We start from the raw sequence: 12364 nt of genomic DNA on the forward strand, positions 1-12364 counted from the left end.
TCAGCCTTCCGGTAAACCTAATTAGTAAAAGAATATTGGGTTGAATATGTTCTTTGAAAGTGCCCATTAGCCAAATAAATATTTACATGGGGAATTTTCATTGATGGTATGATTTTAAAAGACATAGTTGATAATTTAATATCATTTTTTGAAATCAGTAACCGTTCAAGAGCTAGATTTTTTCAGCTCACCTGGTTGTTTTATAAACTCAAGTGTCTACATCGGATATTTCTAAATACTAATTGACTATTTGTTTCGTAGTAATTGGTCCCTGCTGTGACCTCCTTGAACCTTAGGTTTTGTCTGACCCGACCGTGAAGCCGTCCCCGGGCCCGGCGGGACCCGTGAAACGCCGCCTCCTTTCCTGGAGTTCGTGCTGTGCGGGTGGGGCTTTGGTGTGAGCCACTGTCCTTCTTTAACAGTCACATCTATTGTGTGTGTTCCACATCCTCTCTTGTCCTTTACATCTGTCTGGGCACGTGTGTTAAATTCACTTACAAAGTCAGGCTCCATCTAAGGTCACAGGGGACAGTGGGGACAGCGGGAAACACCAAGCGTCCGTGAGGTTAGCCACATGCCAGCACAGTGATTGTATGGCCAAGAGACACTTTCTTTAGTTGACTCTTTGAGCTGAGCCCCTCAGCGGGTTGCTTCGCTGGAGCAGGTCTGGGTCTGCATCTCCGCGTTACGGGGTAACTGTGCTGTGACAGAGTTGACCTGCACCCACCGTCACCGCCTGTGACCGCCCACGGAGCCCCCGGATCCGTCTCCGGATGGCCAGGAGGTGAACGAACCTTTTTGCCAGAAACGAAATCACCAGAGGTAGCCGGACGGAATTGCAACTCTTAGGTTAAAGAATATACATTTTATAGGGTTTTGTAATTTGGGGAAAAGAAGTGCTTTGAGTGAGGGAGAAAAGTATCTTCCAAAAAAAAAAAAATACAGGAGAGGCTGTGGATTTTAAATTCACTCTGGAATTTCCAGAGGATTTCCAAGTACTGTGTTTTGAAATAATTTCTATTTAAGGAGAGTGAAGGACATTATGTGAATAGTGCTAATGTTTCATATTATATACCCACGTGTAGAATATTAGAACCACTTACATGTTTGTGTGTTTCACCGTCCAGCTGTTTGGAGGTAGGAGTTGAGCAGAAATCTTTCTTTTTCATTGGTAGCAAAGACTCTTAGATCAAGAAGCCTGAAGTGTTTTCTCCTTAATGTTGCTTTAAGCTTGTGTGTCTAAAACGTAATATATTACATCAAATGTGTTCAGTACAGTGACACAGCAAGCGGTTCTCACTGTAGCGTTGCGTGTATATATCAATTAAAGCACATTATGCTCAGAAGCAAAACCGCTTAGTTGGAGAATCAGTGTTCATTTTGCAAAGCTAAATAAAATACATTTTATTTTATCGAAACAGATTTTTGTACAATGCAGCTTTATTTTTCAGATGCCTACTTCTCTTCAAAAATAGCCCCCCCCCTTTTTTTTTTTTTAATGTACTCACTTTCCCTTCTGGCTGCAAACCAGGTATTTAAACAAAAATAAAGGATTGCCAGTTTTGCCAGCTGGGGATGAGAACCCGGCTGGTGAAATGTGGGTTCGGGAGGCAGTTAATCCAGCTTTTATGCTTTTTATGGTTTTATGAAAAAAGAGGTTAAAAACCACATTTGGCTCTTGCCTGCATGTGCCGCTGCTTTGTTGGTGCTGTAGGAATGCAAAGAAAGGTTATTTAGATTTTAAAATTTTTTGTTATTAGATAAAATCCTTAATCTGTTAGAAAAAGGCCCACAAACAATACGTGCTACTCATTGGACATGAGATGGATTCTTGAATAATCCAAAGTCACTGGTATTTAAAAATTATGTCTGACAGCATTTCCTGTAACGTAAGTACACAAGGAGAATTTCTCTGCCTCTCTAGGTTACTTCTTGTTTTCTCTACAGTCTCAGATTCCTCATTTCAAGCATACGGACATTTGAAATATTTTTGGCGAAAGATAAAAAATGAGAATTTATTGTTTTTCCTGAAAATATTTTGCTTAGCTTGTGATTTACAAAAGGTTTTTGGAAAATGCAAGAGGTGGTCTCGTGTTCATCTCTTGCCAATGTTGTTTGTTTCTAGGCTTCTTTAGCCACAAAACAGTGATGCAGTTGGAATAGAAATCTTTTCATAGCGCTTGACAACACTGCCAATATATCTTTCAGTAACATAGTTTTTTCTTGAAGTTACATGCTCCATCTTTAAATACACTGTCTACCAAAGTGCCTTAGCTATCAAAAATGTCATGTGCAAGTCTATGAAAATTATTGGTAAATTTTAAATAAAAGTCACATAGGAGTAACCTTCAACAGTGCATTTACTTATTTAAAACTAAGGAGGTTTGGGAATAGGAGTTCCTTCTGTATCAAATTCTCTTATATAATCAGTTCTAAGGTTTTTTTAATGGATAAATTTCACGTGTATGGTTTTCCTGATCCGTTTATCCCAAAGCTAAGAGGATCTGAACAAGTCAGCTTTAAGATTATTCAGATACAGTAATTTAAAATAAAATATGGGAAGTTCTCAATAACTGCAGAAAACCCCATCGGATGGGAAACGTATCTAACAGAGACACAAGCAGATTTTCCGTGGGACCAGCGGCAAGCTCTCCTGGTCGGACGTGAACAGGTTGCCCTGGCACAGCCTGGTCGCTGGCGGAACCAACCCCAGGCACATACAGCCCGGGTACCGAGCCCACGACTTTGCTGATTCTGTTCAACAGAACTTGTCCTGGGGCCCCGAGGCTTCGGACAGCAAAGTTTATCATCGCCCAGCAAATAAACCCTCCCGCTCAGCGCTGGCCGCCTGCTTCCTGAGCTGACGCCCGCAGGGCCTCCGAGAGCTGCCAGGGCCTGTGCACGGCCCTCGCGCCCGGGCCTCGTCCCGGTGACATCGGTGACAGGGCTTCCTCCCCGCAGGAGTGTGGAGGGCCTGCTACCTGCTCTCCGATAGCGTGGCTTAGCCCTGGGTTGTGACTTAAAGTCCCCGTTAGTGAAGCGGAATGAAAAAGTAAGCGGGCCCCGGGGAAAACTGCCGACCTGCCAGCGGCTTCCCGCCGATCCTTTGCACACTCGCCTGCTTGTGTGCCTGGCACCGGTTGCGTGCCCTGCCCCCTTTGGTACGCACGGACCGTTTCTGGATCTATATTGAGCATTTCATATATTTGATGTGGTTTGTGTACTTTACAGGATGCTCCATAGTTTCAACGTCAAGATCTAAGAATTGCCTACCTAAGGCTTTGAAAGTTCGGATTCATTTTTATGCGAAAGTCCTGTGTTTTATAAATAATGCTTTAGAAGTTAACGCGTAATCATTCGTTTTTGTTTTGTTTTGTTTTTGCTGGTTTCACTCTTAGGTGTTAGAGGACAATGACTATGGCCGAGCCGTGGACTGGTGGGGCCTGGGTGTCGTCATGTATGAAATGATGTGTGGGAGGCTGCCTTTCTACAACCAGGATCACGAAAAACTTTTTGAACTAATACTAATGGAAGACATCAAATTTCCTCGAACCCTCTCCTCAGATGCAAAATCACTGCTTTCAGGGCTCTTGATAAAGGATCCAAATAAACGGTGAGCCACAGAGAACGTTCGGTGGGACGCCGATGAGGGTGGGTGGCAACTGGGGTGTGGAAATTAACTCAGACCTGACGGGCTGCGGGAAGCAGTGTGTTCGGTGCACACATCTTCCAACTGGGATACTGGCTTATTTTTAACTGCATAATATAGAACATTTAAAAAAATTCCCTCAACTATTTCCCAGCGTGGACATTTTTTGCAGATTTTACCAAATAAGGATTCGGGGGGGTTTAATATCCGTGTTATGAGCAGACTGTCCTGCGGGCCCTGGTGCTCGCTGCTGGGGGAGTGAGACGATCCCCTTTGCCGCCCGCCTCTGGGCCTGTATGTTCCCGCTGACCTGCCTGTACCCTCCTCTCGCCCCAGCATATCTACCACTTTTTAAATCGTCATTTGAGGGTGCTGTTCTCCACGCACGGCCCGGAGGACTAACAGCACCCCTAATCTCCGATAACACCCCACGTAACGTTTTTCTTTACGGTGTCCCGTCTGTGTTTGCTGCTCATTGTGAGCCTGTCGATAGACCGGATGAGCGGCCGAAGGAGTAAGTGGACCCTAAAATGCGGGCTTCGTCCACCTTAGAGTGGCTTCCACTGCACGCTTCTAGCTTTTAAATGGGCGAGGGGCCTGGTTTGACCTTCAGCAAAAAAATAAGCGAGCGTAATGAAAGAGGCACCACCTTTTTGCTTTGCGAAGAACCAGTGAGGATGCGTCTCCTGATTCTGGTAACTGAGACCAGACCGTACGTTTGTAAAGCGATTGTTCTTTATTTTTTAATTCAGGGCATTTTCAGATCTGTTGTCTGTTTTGCAGTCTCAGTGCCTTGTAGAGCAGGGGAGGTAGGTCTCATGCTCATTTCCAGTTGATTGAGGAGGAAACAGAGGCCCAGGGGGACTTGGGGACTTAAGTGACTTATCCTAGGTCCACAATGTCCAGGTAAAACAGGAGAAATCAAGGTTCTGGCTGCCTGTGTGATATTTCTTATATTGGGTGGGGCAAAATTAGGTTTATAGTTGTGCGTATAGGAAATAACACAATAATTAATAAATAATAACACCAGAGTAAACTCTGTCTTGTGTACTCAGAACTGTAAACCTACCTTTGCCCTACCCTGTGTATCTTTCTTACATCAGTTTATCATTTGGCTCAGGTTTTGAAATATATTCCATTTAATGTGATGATTTCACTATTAATGTAACAGGCGGCACTTGATGACAGGTGATCATTAAAGAGAGTTTGGATTTCCATTTTACCTACTTGATTTGGGGACCTGATACTTGGTTTGGGTTTCGAGGGCAGTGACTTTGTACCCTGTCCTTTCCTGACTCCTCCGGGTGACTCTGGCCCCCTCTTTAAATGGCTGGTAGAGCAAAACCGTGCTGTGCTTTCCATGTCTGTGTCTCACTCATTTTTATTGTCATCCTTCCCCGCACCCCACCCAGTGGGTAGATAGCACATAGTAGGTACTTAATAATTATTCAGCAAACGTGGGGTAAATTTAGAATGTTAGTGGCCCGGTAAGTAGGACGACTCTTAAAGGTCTGTGCACCCAGAGGTGGGTATTGTCTAAAGAGAAAGTGTGGTATTTTCAATTATCTGCTATTTCCTTTTACAGTAGATGTATCAAGCTCTCCACCGCTGCCTTAAAATACTGGGGATGTAGGGATGCACAGAAAAATCTCCGGCTAGATGTTCATAGAAAAATCAGGGCACAAAACATACGAACGTATGTTTCACAGGTGCTCAGGTTAAACTTCATACAAATCGCTTTTGCAGTTATTAGCTCTTTGGGGGTTTGGACGGCTTGAGCTGGCTCGTGGGGTTGGGACTGGCATTGGCGTCGACGCCGAGAAGTTTACATGTAAAGAGCAGCTAGAATTGCAAATGAACGTGGCATTTGAGAAGTTCGGGGACTGCAGTGTAGAATAGGAGTCGGGTAACACTGGGAGGCGAAGCTGATGTGGTAGATTGCAAGGACCTTATGTTTCTTAAAAAATATTTAATCTTTATTCCAAAGGGGAGGAGATGCCACTGAATTATTAAAGGGGCTGGATAATCAGATTTGCGTTATGAAAAGGTGACCCTGGCGGCTTTGTCCTGGGTGGATTAGAGCAACGAAGGGCCGGGGCAGGTGGGCCGAGGCAGAGCAGGTGAGAGGATGTACGGATGGTCGGGGGGGGGGGGGGGGGGGTCCTTCCTGAAGCGCGGGAACGGCGCGGTGAGTGGGACTTTGTGATGCAGTAGAAACGGTGAGGAGGGGGGAGTCAGGGACGCCCCAGCTTTCCAGCTCGAGTGGCTAGTTTGGGGACTGGATAGTGCTGAGACGATGGTGGTGGTCACAGGGTAGATGCCCACACCAGCTTTGGCTCTGCCCAGTCGGGGGTTTCTGTAGAACCCAGATGGAAGATGGTACCCCTGCCTCACAGAATCACAGTAACTGGGTGTGTGGACTGGCGACCCGCCACCACCCAGGAGGGAGCTGGGGCCCTGGGAGGACAGAGGAGGAACGGAAGAGGGCCCCGGACAGTCCTGGGAGTCGGGAGCGAGCCACCCAGGGCCCCGAGGAGCCTTTGGAAGTGTACCCAGTGACAGGCTTCCGCATCTGCCATCAGTTGTCAGAGGGTCACTGTCATTTCGCTTTCCCGTCTCATTCTCTCTCTGGGCGCCCCCCGTTGGCATCGCCTGCGTCTTCCTGTGCCCAGTCTGTAGGGGACGTGTGCCCCGTGTCCCCTCCAGCGGCTCGGGGAGGATCTGAGCTCCTGATGAGGAGGCCGTGGCAGCCGGGACGTGGGGCGGCCTCTGGGTCGGGGTTCGGGTCCACAGGCCTGGGTCCTGGGTCCTGGAGTTTGATCCTGTTTAGGTCTCGGGTGGTCCGTTACGGAGTCACGGGCGCTGAGACTTGACAGTCTCGCACCTCGAGGACGCGCGTGGTTAAGAACCTCGCCCAGCTTGGGGGCGGCAGCCGCCGTTCTCTTCCAGCCCGCGGGCACTCGGGCCGGCGCCTGGGTTTCTAGGTGTTTGATAAACACGGATTAAGGGCCAGTTGTGTCCAGAGCCAAGCGATGGCTGGAGGGCGGACAGAAGAGTTAAGGGGCGGAGCTGGGTGCAAACCCCGTCTTTACAAAATGCCTCTGGTTGCCCACCCTCCCTCGCCTCCTCTGCCCATGCTCCATCTCATATAATCCAGAATGAAAGCAGACAAACAGTAACAAACTGTAGGGAAATACGATGAGCTCCCGACTTTTCTCATGCAGGCCACTCGGCCGCATACTCCGGAGCGTCCAGTTCTTCTCAGAAACACGTGCTTTGGAGTGTCTGCTTTTTTGGCTCCCACAGCACAAGCTTAAGATGCTTTTTGGCTGATCCAGTACTGGCCTCTGTCCTCACAAGTGTTCGCCACCCACGGTGGGGGAGACACACCCGACTTGAGGTCGAAAGGCAGCAGGGCCAGGGGGCGGGGTGCTGAGTGTCACCTGTGGACAGAGGCCAGCCGGAAAGCTCCCGATGTGAACGTGGCTCTTCTGGTCGGACCCCGTCTGAAAGCTCAGCTCACGGTTTTATTTTCCATTCTGACAGCATGTTCGAGGAGCCCAGATTCTTCCCAGTCACGTGTTTCTTACACCCAGTAATAACCAGAGCTCGGGAGAATGCTTCCTACCCAGTGGCGTGAGGGAGCTGGCACTTGCCAGCTCCTAAGAGCCGATCGATAAATTTCAAGAATTGTGTAAGCTGGTTGTCTAATACAGCCATTATTGAAAACTAAATTATACAGATTTGCAAAGTTAATTAATATCAAAGGTGAGAAATACTCAAAACTCTCCATGATATTTTGTCACGTTACCGTTGGCCACGGTGGGAGTCTTTATATCACCAGAATTGACAAACACAGGGCTCGGTTTGTTGTTTCGTTGATTGTTTAGACTTAAGAAATTGGTAGAGAAATTGTTAATAATACAGATTAAGTTTCCAGGGTGGTAGTTACCTATATTCGTTACATTATGAATGAATGGCCCCAAAATGAGGAAATATTCTTCTCTTCCAAAACTATTGACCAGCCATTCAGCAAAGGAGTCACTCACATCCCTGACAGACAGGTGCAGTTCTGACGTGTGTCTCTGCTGCATCACTTTTCTCTCTTAGTCTTTACCATAAACAAAAATGTCAGCTGGTATTTATGTCAGAACCACTCCTAAGTCAGCTGGTGGCTATGATTTTGGTCTATAGAATGGACAGTGATCGTAGCTACCGTTTACTGTGCTAGGTGCTTACCTGTTTTATTTCTAACCCTTGCCGTCATCTTCCAGGCTGGAATTATTACCCCATTCTACAGATGAGAAAACCGAGAATAAGCACATTTTTCATTGTCACACATCCCCTAAGTTCCAGCTGGCTGCCCGGTTCAGGTTTGTCACCAAAGCCTGTGCTCTTTCCAGATACCCGACCGTCCTGAGGCCAGTTCTTGTTAATAGCATGTTAGGGAAATTGGGTCTTACAGCGCAAGATTTTCATTTTTATGGCTAGTCATCACAAGATCTATTTATCACACAGAAAATTACATTTCACGGAAACTTTTTGTTACGCGTTGGGCTTATGTAAACATTTTATGCTCATTTGGTTTTATTCCTGTTCTCGTAGCCTTGGCGGAGGGCCAGATGATGCAAAAGAGATTATGAGACACAGTTTCTTCTCTGGAGTAAACTGGCAAGACGTTTATGATAAAAAGGTAGGTTGTCGTCCTGGTGGCATTGATATGTTTTGGCTAAAGTGAATTTACAGCAAAAAATGTTAAAGTGAATAAAATTTAATGGTATGGTATTTTTCATCTTTATCATTTAATTGAATGTTGAACTACTTAGCACACAGTTTTTCTTTTTTAAAAATACATCTTTATTGATTTCAGAGAGAGGAAGGGAGAGGGGGAGAGAGAGAGAAACATCAATGGTGAGAGTCATCGATCGGCTGCCTCCTGCACGCCCCCTGCTGGGGATCGAGCCCGCAACCCGGGCCTGTGCCCTGACCGGGAATCGAACCCCGATCTCCTGGATCCTAGGTCGATGCTCAACCGCTGAGCCATGCTGGCCAGGCCTTAGCACAGTTTTATTGGTAATTTTGACCCCAAAACACATCTTGAAATTTATTCAGCATGGTAAGCAGTTGAGTTTTTTTCAGTGGGTTTTCGTAGATTCAGAGTTGGGCAGCCGCCACCACTGTCTGATCCCAGAACACTTGTTATTAACTCACAGTAGTCAGTTTGTGATGCACAAGTGACACCTTTATTTGCCCATAAGGATGGGTGGCGAGCTCAGTGCAGCACAATAGGGAGTCTGGAAGTAGACCCTCTATGTGGTTAATTGCCTTTCAATAAAAGTGCAAAGATAGTTCAGATCCACAAACGGTGCTAAAACAACTGGGCATCCTTTTTAAAAAGAAAACGAGAGAATTTATAGCATATACAAATTTAACTCAAAATGGATCTTAGTCCTAGATGTAAAGCCTTCCAGAAGAAACCCCCTTCACCTTCTCACGCAACCCCCCACCCCCTTCTGACAGCTGTCGGTCTGTTCTCTGTCTCTGTGAGCCTGTTTCTGTTTTGTTAGTTTATTTTGTTCACTGGATTCCACATGTAAGTGAAATCCTACGGTATTTGCCTTTCTCTGACTGGCTTTCCTTACGTAGCGTCATGCTCTCCAGGACAGACTTTTCAGGAACCTCTCCCCACCCCATTCTTTGGTTCTCGCGTGTTCGTTTTCACACAGTCCCTCAAACTGTGCCCAGAACCACCACCTCCCTACTGCTCTGCGCCAGGCGTGACCGGGAGGCCTCGTGCACCTTCCCGGTGACTTGGCTGTCCAGTCTCTTGCACTCTTGTTAGTTACTGGCTCTCCAATTTTATCCTAAAATTGATTTTCCTAAATTGAAATCTGTGAACAGTCTTTTTTCTTTCTTTTTACAGCTTGTACCTCCTTTTAAGCCTCAAGTAACATCAGAGACAGATACCAGATATTTTGATGAAGAATTTACAGCTCAGACTATTACAATAACACCACCTGAAAAATGTAAGTAAATGTAGGAGGCAACTCATACCACTCTAATATGATAGAAGAAAACAGTCATTTTTTTGTTAGATATTTTCAAGCTCAAATTCCAGTGACTGACTTCATTCCAGCTAAGAGTCGAGTTAATTGCCATGTGGAAATATGAAGAGAGGGAGCTGAGAGAGAACTGTTTTCGGGTAGGAAAAGTTACATATGGAAAAAGTGTAAACAGAACTATAGACTGAATTACAGACTAATTAGCCTTCCCTACTGTTCTCCAGAAGCTTCTCTTGACATCAACTAAAAGGAATCTGAAATGGAGACGTCCCACGTTTCCCACTCACGTCTGTCCTTCAGAATTTTCCTAATTTCGGTCTCCCACGGACTAGGTTTAAAATTCACTTTTAATTGAATTATGCTTTTTTTTACTTCCCTTTGTCTTAAGCAAGAACATCTGTGAAGACATCATTTAGTTTGCCAGTAATCTTTGATGCATATAAATTAGATTACCTATCTGTTAAATCTATACATTTATGTACCACTCAGCAGCATTCCACGTCCACGAGTGAGTCCCACACTTTGATAAGCACCTTAAACAGTGGGCTTGACGAAAGCAGAGGTTAGCAAGTGTCGCTTATAAACACTCGCGTGCTGACAAAGGTCTGCGCGTCATCAGTTTAGAAATGAGGGTGAAACTGAGTAGCTACAAGGTCTCTTCAAGCCCACATCTGGCGGCTCACACAGCAACATCTTGTCGGCTTTCCTCCCCCTTTCCTTCCTTTCGCATCCTTTCCTGCGTTTCTTTTCTCCCTCTCCTTCCAAAAGGCAGAGCAGGTGGCAGTGCTAACGTGCCCGAGTCCGGGAGGGGCAAGACTGAAGCACAGGGCTGTGCCAACCACGGACGCAGTCAGTAGATGACAGCAGCGATTTGCCACCTTTTCACCTCATGGCACACAAACTAATCGCTGGAATTCTGCAGCACACCAAAAAATATACATATATATATTTTTGCTGATCTGACCAAAAAAAAGTATAATCTTGATTCATTCACACTGGACAGTTATTGTTGTGTTGGCTGTTGTCATTTTTTAACTTGACAGTTAGAAACGGGCCAGTGCCCCTGACTGTGACGAGTCAGATGTTGCCTGTTTTCAAAATTCTCGAGGCTCACCGTGGGTTGAAAATCGCTGGATTATAGCATTGAGTGGCAAACTCAGTCGCTTGTCATTTAGGCCAAGAGTTTTTCATCTGGGGCCCACAGCCCAACAGCAAGGAGCTGAACACACTGAAATGAAAAATATAATTCTGTGTGCTTATGCGCTCTTTCTTTAAACTTGCATGGGATTAAGAACCTCTTAACGTTTATTTTCAAAGGGAAGAAATTGAAACCCAGAGAAAAATTGAGCTTCCCAAAGCCCCAGGGTTAGTGTCAGCCATGGGCAGGCTGGACTCCGCAGCCCGGCCGCTGCCCAGGTTAAGCTGTGGAACAGCAGTCGTCGGAAGTACCACTCGTGGCCTGTCACCAGTGGTCGGGCGGTGGCTCCCACTTCTCATTGCTGGAACCTTAGACTCTCTACATGGTGAAGGCAGTGTTAGAAAGCCAGCGGGGTTGGGGCAAGCTGAGGACTGAGTAGAAACAGTTGGCAGAGTTTCCTGGCCCCGGCATGGACTGTGCCGAAATAATTGTTGGAAATGCGGGCAGCACCAGTGCGCTGTTGGATGGCCCAAGAGCCCTTTCCACCGTAGAGGGTTTGCTAGGCCTTGTCATTTGGATGCAACCCTAATTGTAACCAGGCCACATCACGCCCCCATTTAAAACCCTCCAGCGGTTCCCGTCGCACTGTGAAGCCAAACTGCTCACACCGGCCTTGACCCGCAGTCCCGGGTTCTGCCGGGGCCAGGGCACTGCCTGTGTTGACGGCCCCTGGGTGTGTGTTTCCCGGGTTCCTTTGGCAGACAGATCAGAGGGGAGCCGGGGAACCCTCGGGCTGTGATTACACGTCATACAACCTCCTTCACCTCTGAGCAGCGGTGCTGGTGAGAAACCAGCGCCGCTCTAGCCGCCGAAGCAGTTTTTGTTCACAAAAGCCCACAGCGGTACCATCAGCTAGTGATTGTCTTCCCACTCACCACCTTGCTTTTATGAAACAGAATGGAGTTATTTTTTTAGAACAAATCAGCTCGGAAGGCAGAATGTTCCTTTTCTGCAAACAGCTGCAGTAACACGCCAGATCGTCCTCCCTGGTGCTAATTAATTGAGCAGATTTTGGAGTGTGTTACATGCATTGCTGGTCTCCCGTCCTCATAGAGGAGGGGATTTCTTTGAGATCTTGTAGCTTTTACTGCTATAGAATTACGTTTGTGAAATGTTCTAAGACCATGATGAGGCCACGGATGCTGTGGGAGGCAGGGACTCAGGTGGGGTGTGGACTGAGCCTTCTGTTTTCTTTTTCCAGATGTGTGTGGTTTGGGGTTTTTTTTAGCCTAGTTCATGTTCATTATCACCATTGTTTCCCAGGAACCTCTTTTCAGAGCGGGAATGTATGGATAGCCCTTGACTGGGTGTGACGGGCGTGGCTGGGCAGGTAGCTGCCTGTCACTGTCACTTGCTTCTAGCTCCCTCCTTCTGCAGCCCACCTGCCTGTGCAACACGAGGACCCAGGGAGCCCTGGTCACCGCCTCCCAGGCCCACAGCCCCTCACTCTGACCA

The 12364-nt window shown here is 46.8% G+C and overlaps 1 protein-coding gene across 2 annotated transcripts in view; it reads left to right on the forward strand.

Annotated features, from left to right (window-relative positions):
- Nucleotides 1-12364, forward strand: part of AKT3 (AKT serine/threonine kinase 3) — a 139322-nt gene that overhangs the window by 121932 nt on the left and 5026 nt on the right. For both annotated transcript variants that reach the window (XM_081123965.1, XM_081123966.1), the window contains 3 exons: nt 3399-3613; nt 8255-8342; nt 9573-9675. In XM_081123965.1, the coding sequence (XP_080980091.1) occupies nt 3399-3613; nt 8255-8342; nt 9573-9675 (406 nt within the window). The remainder of the gene's footprint in view (nt 1-3398; nt 3614-8254; nt 8343-9572; nt 9676-12364) is intronic.

The sequence above is a fragment of the Miniopterus schreibersii genome (genome assembly GCF_964146895.1).
Source record: "Miniopterus schreibersii genome assembly, chromosome: 21".
Lineage (NCBI taxonomy): Eukaryota > Metazoa > Chordata > Mammalia > Chiroptera > Miniopteridae > Miniopterus > Miniopterus schreibersii.